The sequence below is a fragment of the Taurulus bubalis genome (assembly GCF_910589615.1).
Source record: "Taurulus bubalis genome assembly, chromosome: 10".
In the NCBI taxonomy this organism is placed as follows: Eukaryota; Metazoa; Chordata; class Actinopteri; order Perciformes; family Cottidae; genus Taurulus; species Taurulus bubalis.
The window spans coordinates 20,819,701-20,842,417 of NC_136598.1; the positions used below are offsets into that span (position 1 = coordinate 20,819,701).

The window sequence follows — 22,717 nt, forward strand, 5'->3', positions numbered from 1 at the left end:
CCCAGTACGACTCTCGCACATTTCCATGGAAGAAAAAGTCCTTAAGCATATGCTATCCAGATAGTTAAGATGCATAGCAGAGGTTGTATATCCGAGTGCATGTGTGTTTGCATGCATATGTGTGTGCGTGTGTGTGTGTGTGTGTGTGTGTGTGTGTGGGCGCACATGTCCCCTGGGTGATGTAGAGTGTCCCTTTCAGTGCTGCATTCAGTATCCTGGTTCCATCAGTCAGTCGTAATACCTCCAGACATTTGATCCATCAAATTGATTCTGATGGAGCAGAAATAACAAGGACTGCTGTTTGGGCTTTTGTTTGTGCAAACTGTGTGTGTGTCTGTGTGTGTGTGTGTGTGTGTGTGTGTGTGTGTGTGTGTGTGTGTGTGTGTGTGTGTGTTTGTAAGCGCATGCGTGCATGTGCAAACTGTGAATGTGCATGAAGCACACACCTGTGTTTCCGTGCGGACCTGAATGTGCCACGTGTACCTGTTTATGTGTGTGTATATATATATATATATATATATATATATATATATATATATATATATATATATATATATATATATATACACAACTTTGACCTGTTCTGTATTGTGTGTGTGTGTGTGTGTGTGCGCCTTGGGATGCCATCAGTACACCCAGGGCCAAGTGCATTCTATGTTAAGAGACAGCAAGAGCAAGGAGAGAGAGTACAAGTGGCCTCCAGAGCTGACAATATTATGAATTATGGACGTGCTTTGTCTCGAGACACCACCCCCACAAGCAAAAACATGACTGCTGCCCGTGAAGCCGAGTTCAACAGGCATAGAAGTCAGTGAATTCTAAAATAAACACTGCCAGTCTGCAGTCACATCAATTTGGATAGAGGTTACTTTGCCTGACTGGATCCTTCTCACTCATTGAATGACTAACATCAGGATGTGTGGGTGTGGCCCAAGGGCTTATACTGAATTTACATGCACACACCCACACAGGCGCACTCACACACATTCACAAACATGCATGCATGCACGCAAGCACGCACACACAGACACACGCGCACACAGTAGCTTCCCTGCTCAAATATGAACCGTTGTCTCTGGTTGAATATAAAAGGCATTTTTATCTCATCTTCCCTTACAGTTTGAAGGTCAGATGTGAAATCCCGCGCGTGAAAGTCAAACCGCATGTGCTTTTCAGACAGATGTCGGTTTTCTAAACTTTTGAGGTTGAATATCTTCCTCTTTACTTCAGCGTGAAAACTTTGTTTCAGAAGTGAAACAAGTTCGAAGCCCCGCTGCCGGTCCGGAGAGAATAGCAACATTCGTTACAAGCTAAAATATTACGTAATATAAGTGATAGACATACTGAGAATTTGCTCTTCTTTGAACCAGTAATGGATCTTTGAGTCATTCAAATAAACACTGCTTGTTTTCTTCAAAGGTTAAGAAGCTCACAACATTTTAATTTGATATATGTGCACATGTGGACATTTTTGGATGGTGTGCCAGACTATAGGTCAAGGTTCACCAAAACATGAATTATTAGCTGACTATAAATACTTAGAGCAGATTTTATGATAATCTGGCAATTATTATTCAAAATCAATGTCCAAATTGTAACCCAGTGGTGGTGCCTGTGCAAAGGTTATGGGTTCACCAAAAATCCGTATACACTATCCTCGGGGTATCAATAAAATCCATACAATACCCTATCAGAATCTGGCCACTAGTTGGAAAGAGGTTTTGATTTTGACAAGGTTAATTTTCCTACACTTTAACTCCCCATTATACATGTATGCAATATTTATACTACTGCGTTCAAAATGTAAAAAAAAAAAACAGTCAAATGTCATAATTAGGGGGCTTCATTTGTTTGCACAACATTTGTACAAAAAACACACGGTTTGCATTCACTTTTGGGTTTCCTATTTGACTCTTTCGTAAGGGGTATATACCCTCACACGCCTGTATTTATTAAATTAAATGACATCATGTGCGTATATCTATCTGTATGTACAATATAAAACAAGACCGGTTACAGAATGTACAGCACATTGTCCCATGGCATGGGATTGCGTTCTCACCATGGATCATTCACTCTGCTTGGCCCTCCCTAGTTCTGCATTTGTTATCAAGAGGGCAAGTTTTGTGAAGTTGTTCCTCTCAGCATTTGATCCCGTTGACCCTCAAAGCTGGATTTGAACAGGGACTGAACCACTGGGGTGCTGACGATAAGGACAAAGAAAGAAACCAGAAGGGAAGAGGGATTGCAAAGGCACACTATATAGGCTACTTGCCCCTTTTTTCTTTTTTTTTTTTACTTTCAATCAAACTGCACTGGGTCCGTCTGAGGATATACGACAAAAAGGGAAGTGGCTGATAGCGCAGCTCGACCAATAACCAAGCAGGTCCCGGTGATTCAGCGAGACAGCAATCGAGTGCCACTCCATTGTTATGGATCCAGGGAGAGTACTGACAATGATACCATACACACCCTATACCATTGAAGTCTCTAGAATCATACTCCTCGCTCCCTTCATTCAGACATAGTAATTGTAAAATTGAACGTCAAGGTCAATGCTTTGTGCCTTAGCTCCAATATTGATTCGGTACCTTCTAGGGAGCTGAAGAGTATGGGATCCACCATCTTCGTACATCACACATTCATGGTGATAGATTTTGGTTTCAGTTCACAAATGTATCAGGTCAACAAAAGAGTACAAAAACAAATTAAAGCAACGATAATGACCCATCCTAGGGATTGGTGGCACTTCTTAATATGGATGAATGGACATATAGCTGTCTGTCACCCTTTACAACCAGTTCAGAGAGAAGAAACACATGAGAACAGAAAGAAAAGAAAAGGAACACAAGTCCAGCTGGTCTAATGGATGCTTATCCCCTATATTTAAAGAATTGACACGCTATAGGCCTAATACATACTATTTAATTATTCAGGAAAGATATTGAGTTCCAGAAAAGGATTTCCATGGACGTAGACAGGATGTGGGATAGGGCTTGGGGTATCAATTCCACTGATCGGCTCCACTGTCAATGCTACATCCGTGTACCTGAAGTTTCCCCTGCTGATTGGTAAAGCAGATGAGCTGTTTGGGAGCCAGCTGAGTCAGTCTCAAGACCGCTGTGGTTTCTCACGGGTTCGTTAGGAGAGCACGGAAGACCGAGAGCACCGAGGCAGATGATATACGCGCCCGCACACTGTGTCTGTCCACATGGATGGGCACAATCGGCCCCGGCCCATGGGAGGCAAAAGGGGTTTGTGGTTTCGGAGCAGGTGCTGGAGGCGGCGAGTCGGAGGTGCGGGGTGACATGAATCAGAGAATTACCCCACGCCCCCTCTCCTCCTCCCAGAGAGAGAGAGAAATAAAAATCTGCAGCTGTCTTACGCTCTTGCACTCTCCTCCTCCTTGTTTCCGTGCCGCTTGTATCCATCTTGTATTTGTCGACATCCAAAAGCTCAACAGCTGCATGACTCCATTGGTATCTGGCTCCGAGTTTTGGGTCTACTTTATCATCCAGCTTTTACTGTCTCTGTCCCCCTACCCCCCTTTCTTTTCCCCCACTGCATGCCTAACCCTTTGATTTGATAAATAAATAAAAGCTCCACTACTGTAGGGGGCTCCTTCCACCTCGCTGCACACGGTGCTTCCCTGTGCCTTCGAAAAGCCAAAAGACGGAACTCATAAAAAAAAGCTCTGCCTTTAGCGATGAGACACAAACAGCGTTGCATCTCAGGTCATGTTTTTTCTTTTGTTTTGTTGTTTTACGTAATTCAGAAGGGGGCAAGCATGTCTTATTTTCCCTTGTTAAGTATGCATTCATTTAAAGTACTTTTTGGACTTATAGTATTGATTCTTTTAATTACATCCTTTTAACTAGTTGCATTTCTTTGTTTATGGAAGAGTCTTAGTCTTTGGGAGGGGGCTAGGGGGCTCGGGCTGGGACGGGAGTCTCACATGGCTGCAGGAAGTGGTGGGCTTTCAGGCCTACACAGTCTGAAAGGCCTTGGTCTGGGCAGGGACCATGAGGGTTGGGGGTGTGGGCCCAGACATGTTCCTGGAGTTGAATTTGGGAGTGGCAGGGGGCTCGGGGGTCTTGGGCACCACTGAAGTGTAGGCTGGAGGAGACTGGGGGAAGCCTGGAGGCTGTCCATTTTCCTTGAGAGCTGCGACAGCAGGTGGGCGGGGGCGGTGACCACGCTGGGCGCTGTTGTGCACCATGGACTGGGTGGAGGAGGCACCGGAGCGGGAGCTGCCGGAGCGGGACGAGGAGAGGGAGTTGGGCTTCACCAGCTTGGCCTTGGGAGCCTCTGCATCCTCCCTGTGGTTAGGAAAAACACACAGAAACACACAGCAAACAATGACGACAACGCTCCATTTATTTTAACTGTACTTCTAAAAAGAGAGGAAAGGAACCCTCACACACACACACACACACACACACACACACACACACACACACACACACACACACACACACACACACACACACTAACAATGGACCACAAAACAGCTCAACACAGTACCGTTCCCTCACACTATTCTTAGACTCACATGGGACCTGTATTATATTGGGACCTCGTGTAATTTATTAGATACCCCCCAGCCTCTGAGTTTTGTGAAAAACATTTGCATGGAATAATGAAATCTGCTGAAATCACTAGTTCCCCAGATACAATATTTGAATGGAGAAAAATAAAGTTTTTGCTGAGAACACAATGAAAACTTTCCATTATAATTCTACTTTCATGACACAAGGAGAATACAAAAACGGTACAATATCGCACAGAAGAAAATAAACTGCGCAGCAAAAACAACGTATAATTGCTAGTAACATTAATCACAGAAAATACGATAATTTGTCCTGTGATTGTTACTTGGATGGTATTGAAATTGCAGCAGATCTCTGCAGTTATTATAAATCACTGTCACCAGGTCACCCGGGTGTGTGGGCGGCTAAGTCAGCAGGTAATATCATCCCATTGATATGAGGCTTATATTCTCGACAGAAAGTCAGAAATAGAAACCTCTCATCTGTGCACTGTTGGCTGCATAGTACCCTCTCAGACACACCAGAGATGGTTCCAAAACTCTTGGAAAGAATGACATTTTTTAAACAGCAGGTTCCGAAGCCATACCCAAGAGATATGCGCCACTAAAGCTGGTGGTTCAGCACATTAGTGGAGAGGCTCAGACTCTTTACATGGTATAAAAAGAGAAAACACTTCACAACATCTACATTATTTACTTAAAGCTGTCCCTCGACCACTCTGCATTATGAATTGTTACATCAGTGAATATGCACCTACTCGGATCTGTCAGAAAAAAAAAAATACTGTTGCCGGTACACAGGGTCCTTCACTGCACGCAGGCTTCAGAGTGAGGATGGAAGTCAAGTGTGATACACACACACACACACACACACACACACACACACACACACACACACACACACACACACACACACACACACACACACACACACAGACACACACACACTCACTCAAGAGAGGTGTGGAAAGAAGGCCACTTTAAAGATAATCGATGAACACTTGACCTTGTAGTTGTTTTTATTTTTAGACAAGCACACACACGCGCACACACACGCGCGCACTCACAGGCAGGCAGGCAGGTAGACAAGCAAACACATCCAAGCAAACAGGGCCTGCTGCTGTGTCAGTTAGCATTTAACTTGGCCACTGCGGTTTTGAACAGTCTCAGTTGAACTGCTGCTTATGGGTTGGGTACCACACACACACACACACACACACACACACACACACACACACACACACACACACACACACACACACACACACACACACACACACACACACAGGTTAATGCACAGCTATGTGCCAAGATTGGTGCTATTGCTCAACACAAGGCTGCGTTCAGCTGAGCTGCAGCTAAATGTGTTCAGCTCTACTTGCATGATATTCACATGAGCTGCAAATTCAATTCTACTGTGTGATTCCCTGTAGAAATTTGACTTACTTTTCCAATCTTTTATTTTTCATTGCGTTTAAAAGCAATTGTGAAGCCAGTCAGAAAGCACTGTTGCATAGAACAACATATATTTACAGTTACTGTACGTATGGGCTTGTCACATTTAATACTTTGGTATATCCATTATTAATGACTGACACTATATCCTTTTTTCTCCCTCTACAGATTTGAACTCAGACTGAGTCCCAATACAATAGCACACTGAGACAAAAAAATGTTTTACTCTCACTCTTTAATTCTAGGGAAACATTTCAGTCTAGTCTGGGGCAGTGACCTGCATGAAATGGCAATAGAAATTTCGACCTGAAAGTTTAATTGTAACATTAACTTCCTCATTTGTCTGCATTGGTTTTTCATGGCTAACCTGCCAACTTTGCATACAAGTATGTAAATCATATGGTCTACTAAGCTCCAGATACTTCTCGTCTCCAGGTGCACCGCCCCCCGCCCCCGGGTGGCTGAGGTAGCCTATAATTGTGTTGTTGCAAGATATCTCTTTTCGGTCTCGTTACACTGCACATGCCTCCATTATTCCTTGTTTGTGCATGAGATATTACATCAGCTAATACGTGGTTGTTGTAAACGTTCCTAGTCCGCTTTTCAGATAATCGAAGAATGGCCTTAAAGGATTGAGGCAGATGAAAGAACACATACAGACACACATGCGTGAGTATCTGCACTCATAATCCCCACATATTCATTTTTTTTTTGCATTTTACGGACAAGTAGTATTTTTAACTAGTATAAAATAGCAAAGAAAAGGTAAGAAAAGAGGATGCTTGAACCTGATCTCATTTGGAGTCTCCTCCTCCTCGTACTTCTTCTTCTCTTTCTTGCGGAAGACGAGCCAAATGATTAATATGACAATGAGGACACCAAGGGATATTCCCACGACTGCACCCGCCACCATACCGACATCCTTCGCATCTGTGAACGGAGAAGAGGAAGTGATGAGTGATGAGAGATAAGAGTCACTTACTGTCACATATTATTCATCGTCCACAAATACTTATGGTCCATGCTCGTTCACTGGAAATACCCCCAACACTCCCTGCGTTTGTGCCACAGCGCCCATATTCAATTTAACACCAGGGCCATCAAACGGTTTCTGCTGAGCTACGGTATGTGTCACTTTCTCCACACCTGACCCCAACCGTCCTGGGCTTCTCAGGAAATGTGTTAGTGTGACAGTGAAACATAACGGTTGGAGCATAGGTGGTGACCAGTAGCCACCAGTTTAAGTCAAAGTGCAGCCCCGATAGTGTTAGAGCACTGGAGGGGAGAATGGAGAGTGTGAGGATGGAAAAGGCAGGGAGGGGAATAAATGTATTTCCAGCTGCAGTATTTGAAACAATAACCATCAATCAGTGAGGCGGACGCTGCCAGATCGACACTCCCTTCCCTCCCCAAATACTCACGTTGCATTGTGACCTCAACGGTGCAGTTTTCCTCTCCCACGTCATTGCTCGCTGTGCACCTGTAGATGCCTGTGCTGTCCATGGTGAGATTCCTCAGAGTCACAAGCTCCGGGTTCTTGAGATCTGGGAGAATCCAAAGAAATAACCGATTTGTGTCTGCTGTATATTGTTGCGCATTCCCGCATGTTTATCCACAACGTCGGTTACATTTGCAGGACTTCAGAGACAGCTGAAATGTATTTTATGGTCGAGGAAAGAGAGATAGCAGGGATACGCGGGAGAGAGAGAGAGAAATGTTGATGGAATGTTTATTTAAGAACGAGGCCCAACACACTGAGGAAGACTTGAGGAGAGTAGCAGGCGCGTGTCTGAGAGAGCGATGGAGCCCCACAGCCCCATGGGATATTTAGTCATCCCCCGCCAATGACAACCATGTGATATTACCTTTCACCAGACCCATAAATAATGGCTGCTGACGCTGTGTGTTATCGTCCAATGAAAACTAATTAGACTGAACAGGTGTTGTTTGGTGGAGGTCATTAATTTGTGGGTTTTTGTCTGGGCACGTGCCGTCACAGATGCCAATTGAACACTGGAGGGAAAACTGAGACGGAGAGAGGGGTTGGCACCCCGGGGATGTTCATGCCGATTTAGCGAATACACAGTAGGGAGAGTTGGCCTACCATTAGCTTTTACAAACTGTCTCTGTTGCTATTTAGAGACGGATATGTCTGGTTATGATCCAAGAAGAATGCCAGAATCCACACCATGTGAATAAAGTGTGCCTCAGGGCTACTACCGTGCCAGTGTTTTTTTTTAGGTGCAGAATGTAGTGGGAGCTGGCAGAGCAGTTCTGTGTATTATACATTTGATTTTCTCTACTTTACACCCAATCCAAGAAAACACAGTTTCCCCTGACTTCATGCATGGAGGTATAATTCACTTGAGCCCGGCTGACATTTCAATGTCACGGACATCTTCATCAGATGTCAGCGTCGGCTGGGATCCTTGTGTTTATACAACTCATCCCAACAGAGTACAAGTAGAAATCACAGGGCTGTTTTTCTGTTTGATTTCCTGGAGAAAAACAAACCCCTGTTGTGTGCATAATGTGGTCTGTAGCTGATGGATGAACTGGCACCGGTCTCAAGATAAGTAAGGCAGGCAAAATTAGTGGTTTTAATTGGGACTCTAATGATCTGGTGGGTGAGTTCAGAGAGCCACCAGGAGGATGTCGTTGCACTGGGCGGACATGGGTGTCAGTGTTTGCCAATGTATGAACGAGAAGTTGGGAGGAGGCGAAGGAGAAGCAGCGTGCTCAGCAAAAGACTTCCTCGGATGAATGCAGCCTATAAAAATCACTAATATGAACATGAATCTTCGTAGCATTACTCTGCAGAGGGCTTGAATGATGAATCAGCACATCAGTGTAGTGGCAATTATTTCCCTTACCTATCAGTGCCAGGTTTGGCAACTTGCCCAGGCTCTTGCCTTTGTCCAGTAGTCGCTCCCACTTGTAGTTGATGGGGTCAGAACCATCGCTGGATTTGCAGCTCAGCTTGATGTCACTGCCCTCCAGGTGTTTGCCATCCATCCAGCATTTCGGCTTGGAGGGTTTGACTGTAAGAGCGCATCACAAACATTTAAAAACAAACAAGCCAATAATCGTTTCTTTGTCACATTGGTGCAGATGCATTTATAATTTTGAGTTTTGCATAAAATGTCAACCATTTAGATGTTTTTTTTTAGCTCTGGTGATGAAACAGAGCAAAGTGACAGAACAAGCAAACAAAGAACCAAAAATAACAAAAAAAATAAATAATACATGTACTGTATCAGTAATAGGTGCATTTTGAAATAAGACAAATAATTAAAAAATATAAATAAATGCATATAAATTGACATACAACTAATTTCATTTGTGGATATGTGATAATTTAATTAGCCAAAGATTAATTTGTAGCACCATCAAAACAGGCGTTGTAATTGTTCGGCTGACAATGAATGACACAATGACAAATTACTGAAACTGGCCCGTGTGGTCGTACGGGACTGTTATTGCTATCATCAAATATAGCTTAAAAGTTCAAACAAACATTCTTTGAGCTTACAAAATACATCATCCATTCATTGTTAATTAGTGATGATATTACTATCTAAGGGTTCGGGTTATCTATTTAAATAATATATAAAAGAAAGTCATTGTTCCACAATGTAAAGTCTCATTAAAACAACACATAAAAATGAAGCGACCCAATAAAAAATTAAATGGCTTGTCGCGTTGCACAAAGGTGAAATGTTTAACATACATTGTAAACTGTATTAGAATACGTCTATCTTTACCCATTTCTCATAAGGGGTTAATCTAGCATCACAGTCATTTCTCTGCACTGGTGACAACATGCAGAAAAACAACAGTCCCATAGGGAATGGATCAATGTGACCCCAAAGCTGGCTGTGGACGCTTGTGGTAATATGTTCTCCACAGGTCAAAAGGTTTTGGTCATTGTCAAGTTGCTGGAGGCAGAATACAGTATAACTGGTGCCCGCTGAGGCCTGTGCAGCTGCTCTGTTTAGAGACGCGCTGAGAGGCACGGCTCAGCCATAAAAGCAGCAACACAGCACATGGTGCCCTCCCCTCCCCAGTGATGTATTTTTAGATCAGTGGTGAGCTATATTTAAACAACTATTTAGTGTTTTTGTTATGCTGTCATATTAGAGATGTCGACTTTTGCGTATTTACTGTCGCAGTATAAGTCTGTAGTAACTCTGTAATGCTAAAATGTAGAGAGTTGGGAGTAAACGGTACACACAGCCTGATAGCTTATGTGCCTTTGTCCGTCTAACCCTCTTTTTTCTCCATCCCGTCCTCATCCCTGTGTGTATCCCGCAGCTTTGTCAGGGTCAGTTAGGCCCAACTGCAGCACGAGCAGTTGGCGCCACAGACACAGACACACAAATACAAACACACCTGTTTGTGCACACACACACACAAAAATCAACGAGTACACAGTCAAACACGCTAAGTCAAAACATCTGCAACTGGACACACTCTGTGACAAGAACGGTGGAGGCGCTACCGCGCAAGCTCGCGCGTAAACACAGCCACTGGAGGCACGCATAAACCCTGCCGTGCACACAAATACACTCCCACAACGGCTCATGCCAAGCCGGCTACCAGCTTGGCTGCCAAGCTATTATCTTAGCGTGGGGAGCGGGAGAAAAATGCAAATGTTCGTCTCTCTCAAAATCGAAAGTGTCACCGCGAAGCTGAGGGCAATTTGTAAAAACCGAGGTACTAACTCACTGAAATGTCTTCATGGAAGAGGGAGGAGAGTGAGCGCAAGAGGATTAACAGACTGTTCCATTAGAAAACCAATAACCGCGGGTTGAACTAATCTCCCATGATGTTTTAATAAATCGCCTGCTTTTCTGACATTGAGAACGCTCTTGCTCCTCCCGATGGACTTTGTGGCTGGCTTTTGTGGTGCAGCCGCTCCCCTCTTGCTGTCTGTCCTTCAGAGTTGTTTAGCTATTTGAGACACTCAGGGAGAGACACATATCACCACTGAGCTAGTTGTAAAGCTAAGCCATTTAGATTCATCTGTATATTGGGCGAATGAAGACAACAAAAAGCTAAACAAGGGGATACAATGTAGAGACCGAAACAGGCTTTTCTGTAGTTGCAAGAGTCAAGGCATGACTTTGCTTATCAGTGGTTGCATTGATAACTTTTTTCAATGTTATTGTCAACGACTAAACTTCATTTCAGAAAGTACCCTCAAACTTAAAGCAAGGTCTGTTTTCTCATAGGTCTCACAGAGGGCATGCATTAGCCTATGCCACATAGGGACATAGAGCATTTATCTTGATGCTTGTCCATGTAACTCAGACCCTAACACAATCAATCATGCTCTTCCAGACCCAGTCGCATGTCTCTGGTCTCACCTCATCAACAAACCAATCCAAACGAACCCAAACAGCATGAGCAAAATCAAATCACACTGTCTGAATCAAATTGAATCATTAGGACAGTCAGCATGACGGAGGAAATGTGCCAGGCTAATGATCCAATGACTAGGTCTTCTGTGCGTGTGTGTGTGTGTGTGTGTGTGTGTGTGTGTGTGTATGTGTGTGCGCATGTATAAATGGGTTTGGGTCCCTTCATAACCTGAGTGTGTGTCTATTACAATGTGTCTGACAACACTCACCCAGCACAATGAGGTTGACCTGGCTCCAGTGGTACTTTCCCCCAGTCTTGACTTTGCAGTAGTACTCCCCAGAGTCGGTCAGCAGCAGGTCACTGATCAGCAGGGAGGCGTCTCCACCCAGGTACTCCCCAGCGAAGGACAGGCGGCTGGCCTCGCTGCTCGTCGCCTCATTGGTGTACACCTGGCCCCCAAAGAAGGTAATGATCTAGGTGAAGAGAAGAGAATCAGAGAAAACATTTTAAACATTGTACTGCATTCACTGACTATTCTGTTTAAATACAAAACCCTCCTGTGTGAAAAGCTCCCAGCGCCTCCTTCCGCATTAGTGACGCTAAACTAGCATTTAGTTGTTGGTGATGTCGGTGTTCATCTAATTAATGCAACCGATCCCCTAAATAAGGCTTTCATATTACTTAACAACACGGTTGGTTAATATACTGTAATGTCTATGTCCCAACAGTAATACCCTTGATATATTTGACTGGTAGCCTGCCATCAACACTTAACATTACATAACTCTAATGATGGTGCACATACGGCTCAAACATAACCACCTAGTCCCTCACTGGGTGAACAGTGTTGAGAAAATACCAGCACTCATGGGTAACATTGCTAACAATCACTTTTTAATTAACACTTGGGAAATAATATTTTACAAATGAACGCGTTTGCTGGAAAGGCTATATCCTGCCAGTGTTCATTTAGCTGATTATCTGTGAGCGCTGTTATCTCCTTATGCTCTTTCTACGAGTTGGAGCTGTCAAATTGACCAAATAAAAATCTATTCTGGTGCTGAGATAAAAGATTAAAGTACCCACAGTGGCACTGATGTGATGTTAGCGCTCTGGCTAAAATAAAAGGATTGAAAACTAAACGAATGTCTCACACACCACAAAATAAACTACATTATGTAGTTTTTTTTAACAAGGGAAATAAAAAAAGAAAAACACCTACAAAACAGATTTAAATGAAAATAGACACAAAATAGGCCATGCGTCATATTAGGTGAATCTGAATCTTTTTTGTGTGTGTCTTCTTATGAAATGTGAGGTTATGCAAACCAGTAGAGGTGTTAATTTGTTTAATTTGTTCAGCCACTTTTCCTTCAAATTGATCTCTACGATTAATGTTCACAATGAACAGCTATTGAGTATTACAGTCAGTATTGTATTGAAGTCAAGACTGTTTGTATGTATGTGTGTGTGCACCTCACACATACAGGGTACAAACAAACATCCACACACAGTTTGTGTGTGTGTGTGTGTTTAGATTCAGATGCATATACTGTCTATGTGGGTAAGTCTTCTATGCAATATTTAGTTTTTTTTCTGTAGGATTTGCTTTCCAGAGAACTTTTGCATTTTGTCTAAATCACAAAATAGATAAAAATAGAAAACCCCAAAGAAACAATGATCAGATGACGTGCATCTTTTTTCAAACTTGGAAACAAACTAAAATTAGGCTGGAACAGAAAAAGGATGTTTGTGTTGCAGTTTGGGATTTTTCATTTCCCCTTTCTTGTGTATTTTTAGCACAAGGTTCTTGATGTTTCCAAAGACTTGGTCTTCAAAACAAAATCTGATGATTTGAAGTGTCACTGCAGACATCTATCATCTGTAAACCTGAACTGGGAAGCTTTAATTTTCTCGTCTCTGCCTATTGATGTCTTTGTATGGCATATTTCTATATATTCTCCTTGTTTCTCTCTTTCCCCCTCTCTCTCTCTCTCTATCTACATCCACAAACACAAACAAACACAGCTGTCACAGTGGCCTATTACTCAGGGCAAGTGAGGGCCCGCAGATGGGGACTGCTAAATGCCGGTGCCACAGTGCATCAGGGCCGACGACACCGGGGTACCTGCTGTGATCACAGGTGACGACTGGCCATTTACACACACACACACACACACACACACACACACACACACACACACACACACACACACACACACACACACACACACACACACACACACACTTTTGAGCAAATGTAGAGTAGAAACACTCTATGAATGCAAACAGACATACATTAGTGTGCCACAGCTACAGGCACAGAGCGACATGACCCTGGCACCTAAACAAAGTGGGGCATATTTTTAAAAAGCACCTGCCTACGGGCACACTTCAGCCGCCTTCATGAACTCATTTATTACTCACATACACGTGAGTATAGATGGCATTACAAGTGTACGTGTGTTCATGCTCCTGGTTATGTTTGGGTGTACTCTGAATACATACTTATGACAGCAATAGAGAGATAGTGAAAATGGCCACAGGCTGTTGGCATTGTTTGCAATAAAATGAGGTGGTGTGTTTATTTGATTAGTTGAAAATACTGTATGCAGACATGGAGCGCTTCTACCGACCCTAGTTTTTTTTAACAGATAGCAGTCATTGGATGAAATATATTGAGTGTGACAGAAACCTCGACTCTGCATGGACTTAAACATATCAGTTATTTCTTTATGAAACTTATTTCTATATCATACATGATACTTTGGTAAAACAAATGATGATAAAGGACCAAGATAGTTTTTTGTTAACATTCAAGGCACTTTGGTTTTGTTTTTAAACTGTGGTCCATTACGTGTTAAATCAGCCTCATATATTATTTATATATCTATCTGAATAGTAGAATAAATACAGAAAAAAAGGAAATACAGAAAAATACATATTCTGTATATTTGCTATTGCTGGAGACTCTTCACTCTACCTTCTACGTCATGAAAAAATATCAGCTCAGTGGGCCACATTTGTCCTGGGAATAAATGCCAATACAGTAGAACAATGCTCATAATTGTTGATGTTAACTTGATGGACAGCAATTTAGCTTTTTGTTGCATTGAAAAGCAACAATTTACAGTAAACCCTCGTATTACAAAGTTGTTGGTGTTTTACCCCAAAAAAAGAATTTGTGATGAGTTGAGAATTTCAGCTTTAAGCAGCCTACTTTCATTGTTTGACATTTTTGGGAAACTTCAATTTTTCCCAGTTAGTCCCACTGCTGTTGCTATGGTAATACCCGATGTTGCGAGTAGTTGCGGGTCGGCACAGAGAACAGTCTACTAAAAGCATGTAGACAAACTTTGTCTTTGTCTTTAACACATGTAGCCTGTACATTTGTTAACAGAGGCTAAATGTTGACAAGATGCTCTTTCCCTCTCAACACAACCCTACAGCAGAACAAAGGATTATTATTTATTCATTCTGCTACAGGCAAAGTCTCTTTCCTAATCAAATTTTCAGACGTTTGATTTTAATTAATGGCGCCTTCAATGTTATCATCCCGTTAAATATTCATCGCAATGTGGCGGCCCCCCCCTTCTGAATCGTCAAAGATCCCCTTTCTTTCATTCCTAGCCCCTCGGTTTCCTCCTCCACGAACTCTTCTCCTTTTTCTTTCTCGCATTTCTCTGTGCTAACCAACACATCGGCGCATGAGCGAACAACTTCGAAAGTGAAAGGAAATCTCTTTCTTCCGACAGGAAGATTGTGAGATTTTACGCTCTGTCTATCATCAGATACCACCCTCGATTTGGGTGAGGAAAAGGCAATGATTCAAAACGGCTGAAACTACACCAAAAACGTCTTGAGAGGCGGTGAGACACAAAACCAAGTTAAGGCTCTTTAAAGACTTTCAGCAGGGTGATGCTTTACTTTGAGAAATAGTAGCACTGTTATGATGAAGTCGAGAATCAGTTTCCATCTACTGATTTCATTTTTGGTGTTTTTTTCTAGCTTTCAGGTGGACACGCAGCAAAGGAAAACCAATGACATGTCACTGTAAGTAATAATGCAATAACATAAATCATGTATTTGGAATTCAAGTTGTTTTGTTTGACTTAAGCAAACAATGTAAAAGACAGAGAGCATATAACAGATGAGGTACTTCAAACTCATGATGTGTGAAGCCTTGAAAATCCCTGGGTAAAAACAAGTTGGGCCTCTGATAACTTGCAAAGAAAACAGGAGCACTTCAGAGTGACAGATATGCAGCGCAGACTGACTTTCTTCCAAGAGCTGACATGTCGAAACAACAACATGTCTTTTCGTTGGTGCTTTAGGGAGTGTGAGAGCAGTCTCACACTAGTTGTTGGTGAGGCAGGGCACAGTGAAAGCTCCAGAGGACCTGGAGTCGCCGCTGAAGCAGTTTTAAGGAGAAAAACTGCAGAGACGCTGCTCTGTCTGATCGCTAACTTTATCTTACAGTAGCGGTCTCTTGCTAGCTTCCGGCATTCCAGTTCTTCAGGTTGCTGCCGAGCTAACATCGGACGAAAGAGTTGCAAGCATCATTAGGACTGTTTCTTTGTTAGAGGTAAAACAACAGCTAATTGAAAATCGTGTGTCCAAGTTTTTGGACACACTCATATTTGTGTCTTTAATGCTGTAGAAAAACATAGCACATTCTGGGCATGATTGTTCCTTTGTGAAAGGTACTAGAATTTGAAGTGCCACAGTAACTTTGGGGATCGAGTTAATGTACAACTATTATGGCTCCTTTTGGAAATCAATCAGCACCCAAAAGGAGGAAAGATAGGTAGATAAAAAAAGGATGTAAGTGGAAGTAGAGCAAGGCGGAGGAAAATAATAAGTAGGAGAAGATATATGTCAGCTAGAAAAAATACAGCCATAGTAGAAAGAGGTCTGTGTTTATGTTCGGCCAGTAAAAACACTTAAATTTTTTTTACCTCTGAAGAGGCCGCTCCTGTTGGCAATGCACAGTTAGAGAAGCATTACCTTTTTTTTTCTTTTTTAAGTTTTACTTTGCAGTACTTCCAAGAGACTCACTTCAATTAATGTCTTAAAACCCCCCCAAAAAACAGGAAAGAAAAAGGAATTTTATCTCACCACTTTCTGTTTGGAGTTTGGTTTCTGCAGTAGCCACTCGATGTCAATAGAGCTGGATGATGGGAACTGGTGGTGGCACGGTAAGGTGGCATTGTCCCCAACGACCTTCTTCATCTCAGTCTGGGCACCCACTGACAGCAGGCTGAATAGAACTGAGGAGGAGAGAGGTAGGGAGTGTGGAGGAGGGTGAGAGAAGAGGGGGAGGGGAGGTAGAGAGATGTCAGTTGGGGACACATGCTCGATCCAAACTTGAGACAAGAGGCAGATGCTGCAGATAGGAAGCAAAACCATGCCGATCGAGGAAATTGAGACGGAACGGCGCAGCGAGAGATATGACCCAGAATCACAATCACTATGTGACAGATGCTGAGATACGTCACACCCGGATGCTGAAGAGAGGGGATTCTTTTTTACAGGAAATTGAGTTTGGCATAGGAGGTCAGATAGAAGTATTATGATGATCTTTTTTGTTAAACCTTTTTGACAAGGGCAGTCAAAGAAGACTTTCCTCTTCACAGCAACAGCTCTGTGGAAGGAAAGGTACACAGCTCAAACTGATGGGATACAGTTGTGGAGTCCTATTGAATTACAAAAATATGTCCAACCTAGTCCTGGCTACTTTCCTATTATCAAAATGGAATTGAGATTGGACACATATCCACCAACGGAACATGCAATCTTACAGTAGTAACACACTTTCACTCAGTAAAGTTCTTGGGTTGCAATAAAAAGTTGCAATAATTATGATTGTGTGCACAAGCGAGTGACTCGGCCTTCGGCCAGACTGTCAGGGCCTGTGTCTCAGTGGGGGAGCAGCGAGGCTAATTTATTGGAGGATGCAGGACCGCCCTGCGGGCTTGAGTGGATTTAGCCAAAGGCGTCAGGGGGGTTTGTTGGAAGCCGAAGCTATGGTCGGTGTTGGTGTGTGCTTTTTTGTGTGTGTGTCCAGAAGGGGCGGGGCACTGCTGAGATATTCGACTCCCTCCACCTGGTAGAAAGGCTTTACGACACCGCAGAGCGCCACTGAGCTTACACACTCAAATGTGACAGATATTTTTGGCTCAACATCATTTAACTTAACTACCGGTCTTTAATGTGATTGCGGAACGAGCCAATAGCTCCCGGGGATTCTGAGCGTGTAAATATAGTTACATCTCCTTTTCATTATCATGCTGATTAATAGCACGGAGGTTCAATATCCCCCCCCCCCCCCCCCCCCCGTCTGCAGAGACTAAATAAACATCATGGTGTGGAACACGTATTTAAAGAAGAAGAAACTAACTGTACTGTACATTCACAGGTGTTGTGTTCGCGGTAGTGTGATTCAACCCAGAGCCGCTCTTTTCACGAATCCCTTTGTGCTCAACAGTCACAGCCAAATGCTGTCAAACGTTCCACAGGAGGCCAAATGTGCATCAGCATTCTCTGGGCGCCTGTCCACTGGTCCACCCTCGCAGGAGCCAACACCCTGTCCCATAAGTGATCTCTGGGCCAATGAAAATGTCAGCTCTGTGCTGTGAAACCAATGAGTCAGTGCTGACGCAGGAGACAGAGGAGTAGCCTCACACAAACCACTTCTTCCAAGGGAGCTTCAGTCATACGGATGACATCATGTGGATTTCAGCAGTTATTCAAGTTTTGTTTAAGCTCCGTCTCTACTTTGTGAGGCTTCCGCTATAAGCCCGAGGTCCTCACTGTCAATCAAGTTTAAGGTTCCCAATTGCCATTCACTAGTTGGACAGAGAAAGGCCATTTCATGGTTGAGTGTGTGTGTGTGTGTGTGTCTATTTGGCAGCACAATAGTGACAGTACACATTGCTGAGGTCCTTCTGCTTTGTTGGACCACCTGTTCACTTCGAGTCATTAGTCAGCAGAAAACGAAGTGCCACCCCTCCTAACAGCGGAACTCCAGGACCCTGAAGGTATCCCCTTTTATGACTTTTTAATGCATCATTTGCAGGGTCATTTATCTTGTGGGTTCCCCACTGATATTAGTTTCTATCAGAAAAGAGAGAGGTTTGCAGTAAGAAGATTATTCAAGAGGGAGAATGATTATAGTGTGTGTATGTCTGTGTGTGTGTGTGTGTGTGTGTGCATTTGGTTGGACCTTATGGTGCAAGTTAATGCTTGATGGTTGTATAGGGGTCTGTTGGGAGACCTGTGCCCACTGTCTCCCCTCAGCTCCTCAGGCTAACCTCTATAATCAGGGCTCCCACAACCATCAGCAGCCCAAGGCTGAACCAGCACTGTGTAGCAGGCCTGATAAGAGCTCCCTTGCTCTTTTCTCACCTTCCACCTTCTACTTAAGTTCCCACCGCTTCAACTGAAGGCTCTGTAAATGGAAGAGTTTACCTGAAGGACAGATAGGTCCACGGTGACCGCTGAAAGCGAGGCATGGCAATCTTTTTTACACACAAAGTACTAGACTTTCCACAAGCCCACTTTAGATTGACCTTCAAACAATGACTGGAATTGCTGGTGTCGAAAAATGTGCTTCATTGCCATAACAATGGGGATTTGAATGCCATGAATTGTACGCATTGTATTTCACAGTATGCATTTCACAGAAAATAAATAAACAGAAAATGTGCTGTAGCCTGTGACGAAAAGAAAATTGTCTTAGTCTTTGCTAGTAAGAGTTGGCAAACACATACATTTTGGTATTGGTTGGTATAAGGTTGCTGCTGCCCACTTGCCCCACTTCCAGTATTAATGGTCTTGGAGAGGGGCTTTTGTGCTGTGGAATGGCTGAAACAGTGGTCCCAAAATAAGCCCGCCTTGATGTGCCTTTGCATTTGGATTGGCCTCATTTACCGTTTGCACAGCTGGGACGATTGGACTGCAAGACCCCATCATTTGTGTCAACATTAACTATGAGACAAAACCGAATTCATTGCTGTGGCAGCTATGCACACACAGTAGGAAAAACTGTTTGGTCAGTCAAGTTTGGATTTATGACCTTGGTTTTCAATTTGCAGTGAGCTGACCTAGAAAGAATAAAACCTGTGAGACATATTAGCTTAAACCGAGATAAACAACCCGGCCACGGTGCTGTTCATGCATTCACATGTCTTTATGAGATTCCATAAGGACACGGGAAAGGCCATCTAAATAAATGGCCATCTTGAGGGAGAGATAAATGTGGAGAGGACTTGTGATATGATAGCTTGCACGTTATTCCAGGCCATGCCCTCCATCCCTCTTTCTCTGTTATTGTGTCTGCTTTTCTCAGCTTTGTTTGGCTCAGCTTCATGCTTTCATTTCTGGCAAGGTTCAATCTTTATCCAATGAAAGAGAGGAAAGAAGCATATCGTAATTAACAAAAGCAAGTGGAGGCTAAACACCAGAGGTTTGGGGAGAGAAAGAGAGAGAGAGAGAGAGAGAGTATAGACACAATTGACAAAGCGAGAGAGTGAGAGGCTGTGGTGAAATATGGAGGAACCCATTTCTATAAAAAAGCCCTAGGGGGAGTTGTGCTCCAGTAAATCCGCCTTACAGAGCCCTGCAATCTTGTTATAGTGTGGCCAGTGAGACGGACAGACAGACAAACAAGGCAGGCCTGGATCTTTCACACTGCCCAAAGTCAAGCCCCATATCCCTTCAGTCAGCACATTGGCCTGGCTGGGGCCTTTGCTATGTCCAAAGCTTGTGACCTCTGGTACTCAAACACAGCAGATCAGAGAAGGGAGAGGGACAGAGAGAGATAGAGGGGGGGAGTGAACGGACAGAGAAAAATGGGTTGAGGGAGGGGTGGAGGGATGGTGCAATGCCTTATTTCAAGCACTTACTGTAAATCACTGGTGTGGAGGATGGATTATACCATCACAAAGGTGGTTTCAGACACAGGTTAGCAGATGCACAATAGGGGAAATAGGGGGGAAAGACTGGAGGTATTGCCGTTTTATTACTCTTGACAATTTCCTATTGTGTGCATTCACGCTGCTTTTCGTGAGCAGAATACATGTGTGCACACCTACATTTTCTGTACACGTGCGACTGCTTGTGTGTATGATGTATGCTTTATGTGAACACATGCGGCCTATCCACGGCAGAGTTGAGAGGGACTGTCTTCTGCCGACAGTAAAAAGTGCCTCAGCACACACACTTTCAAGTCACGTTTGAGTAACGTGTACAGCCTCACTGCAGCAGGCAGAGGTAACATTCATCTCCCTGCCAATATGTAAAAGGACTGCTTATCATCTGCCAAATGCAGGTTTATCAAGGTCAAGGAATGGGATTAATGGAGAGAGAGAGAGAGAGAGAGAGAAGGAAAGAAAGAGAGAGAACTGTTCGGGCTATGACCTCCGTATGCATTCTCTAAAATATAGGACTTTTTGCATGTAACGAGCAAAATCCTACAAGGCAAATATGAATACAATCCCTCCATTCTTATTGCTGACATTAAGCTAGTTTTTCGCTGAATAGGGGACATGCCGAGAGGAGCATGGGCTGATGAGACAACAGTGAGATTCTCACAGCTCAGCGTGCTGCCTAAAAGGCTGTGTCTGCTGCCACCGATCGCACAGCAATCCTGACCTGAATTGGCTCTTTGAATGCCAAGGCGTATATGCCACCAATGGAGCAAAGAGATTCACAGAGTGTACATGTAGGTTACATCTTGCCCTCGCCTCTTTCCCGATATCTTGGGGGATTTCGAGAAAGAAATCTTCAGATGTCTCAAACGACAAGAGGCCGCCTCTGGTTGAGTGCCTGCAAAAACAACCCCCGATGCACACTCTACGAGAGAGTCCTTTACTCATACAGCCACAGCTCGCTTTTTAATTACAGCTTCTTAAGGGGTAAGTCTCTTTAAATGTACCAAGTTATCATGCCCTATTAAAACACATGTTTTGCATATGGCACACTACACTAGTCTCCTTGTAGTTTCAAGGTCCAACTCATGAATATATTGCTCCCGTGAAAATCAAAGGGGCTGTTTTTTTCCCCTGACTGGAGGCTGACTCTTTGAAGGGATAAAAATCCCATAATCCTCCTCGCCTCACACCCGGCGACCGACGCTCCCTTCTGCTGACACAGAGCGTTTGTTGGTAACACTTAACAATAAGGGACATAGAGTCATTAACAAGGAACGAGTAAGGAACAAATAAGCCAATTATTGATGAATGACACCACCCAGAGCTAGGTAGCTTCGTAAAAAGTATTATGTAAAGTAATTATGAAGTTATGATCAATTCCTTTTAAGAACTAATATCGAGGCATCAACTTTTCTTGGCCAGATTAGAAATAGTACAGTGTCACCTTTTTATATCTATTATTTGTAGCACCCACTAAGGCTACTTGAGGAGTGAGTCTTATATGTGAAGGGTTTATGTTCTTCTTTGACGAGGGGCTTCAAAGAAGTCTGGCTGGAGCGGTAATGGATGGGTTTGAGGTAGAAAAGAAGGCATGGAATCATTTCCATGATAATCCTTTGAACTTGGAGGAGGGGGGAGAAGGCGGATGGTAAAAGAGAAGGAGGACCAATGGCTATAGGGAAAAGGGAGATGAAATACAAGCGAGGTCTGAATAATGTAAGGCCTTGTGGTAAATGTTCACCTTGTGCCGCTCTTATTGCCTTCATTAGCATCCCTTTCATGGCCCCCGCCATCGCTGTCACGTCGAGCAGTATAGGGACGGCGTCCCGCTGACAGATCCCCAAAATAGATCCAAAATTAGTTTCGCGACGAGCACTTTTAATTCCCTCAACGTATTCTGCATTTTCTCCCAGCAAAATAAGGACGCGGGGAGGAGATGGGGAGAAAAGCTAATTACACCGTTCCCCAAGGGAGGGAGAGTCAGTGAAACCTGCTTACAGTGCGCATCTTATCAATGGCGCATCTGGTGGCTCCACCCACACTCATGGGTGTACCTGTCCATGGTGCTCCAGTTGCTCCATAAATCTTCTGGTCCAAAGAGAGCAGAGCTTCGTCAAAAGTCTTTCACTCCCATGCAACATGTTCATCGACCTGTACGACAAGCTCCGCTTGCTCTTACCGACTTTGTACGTAATGCTGGGTTTGGATTGGTCTCTAAACAAATTCCCCAAAAAAAACACGCTACACATTTTAGTGAGCAGCCTGACTTTATCCACCGTATGCAGTTTTTGTAGTGGAAAGAGTGACAAGCAAGATACTTAAAACTCCTGTCCAGCAACAAGAAAACACTGATTGTCATTAGCTGTATCTTTCTTTTTTTCTTTTTTTAAATGAACAAACAATTCATCATTTTGGA

At 43.5% G+C, this 22,717-nt stretch overlaps 1 protein-coding gene across 1 annotated transcript in view; it reads right to left on the reverse strand.

Moving 5' to 3' along the window:
• Nucleotides 1-3,985: 3,985 nt before the first annotated feature.
• Nucleotides 3,986-22,717, reverse strand: part of clmpb (CXADR like membrane protein b) — a gene marked incomplete at its 3' end in the record, with an annotated part of 59,000 nt that continues 40,268 nt past the window's right edge. Inside the window, exons 2-7 of the mRNA XM_079225331.1 lie at nucleotides 16,487-16,638; nucleotides 11,637-11,841; nucleotides 8,878-9,045; nucleotides 7,426-7,548; nucleotides 6,793-6,934; nucleotides 3,986-4,319 (exon numbers count right to left, since the gene is read on the reverse strand). Of these exons, the coding sequence (XP_079081457.1) occupies nucleotides 3,986-4,319; nucleotides 6,793-6,934; nucleotides 7,426-7,548; nucleotides 8,878-9,045; nucleotides 11,637-11,841; nucleotides 16,487-16,638 (1,124 nt within the window). The remainder of the gene's footprint in view (nucleotides 4,320-6,792; nucleotides 6,935-7,425; nucleotides 7,549-8,877; nucleotides 9,046-11,636; nucleotides 11,842-16,486; nucleotides 16,639-22,717) is intronic.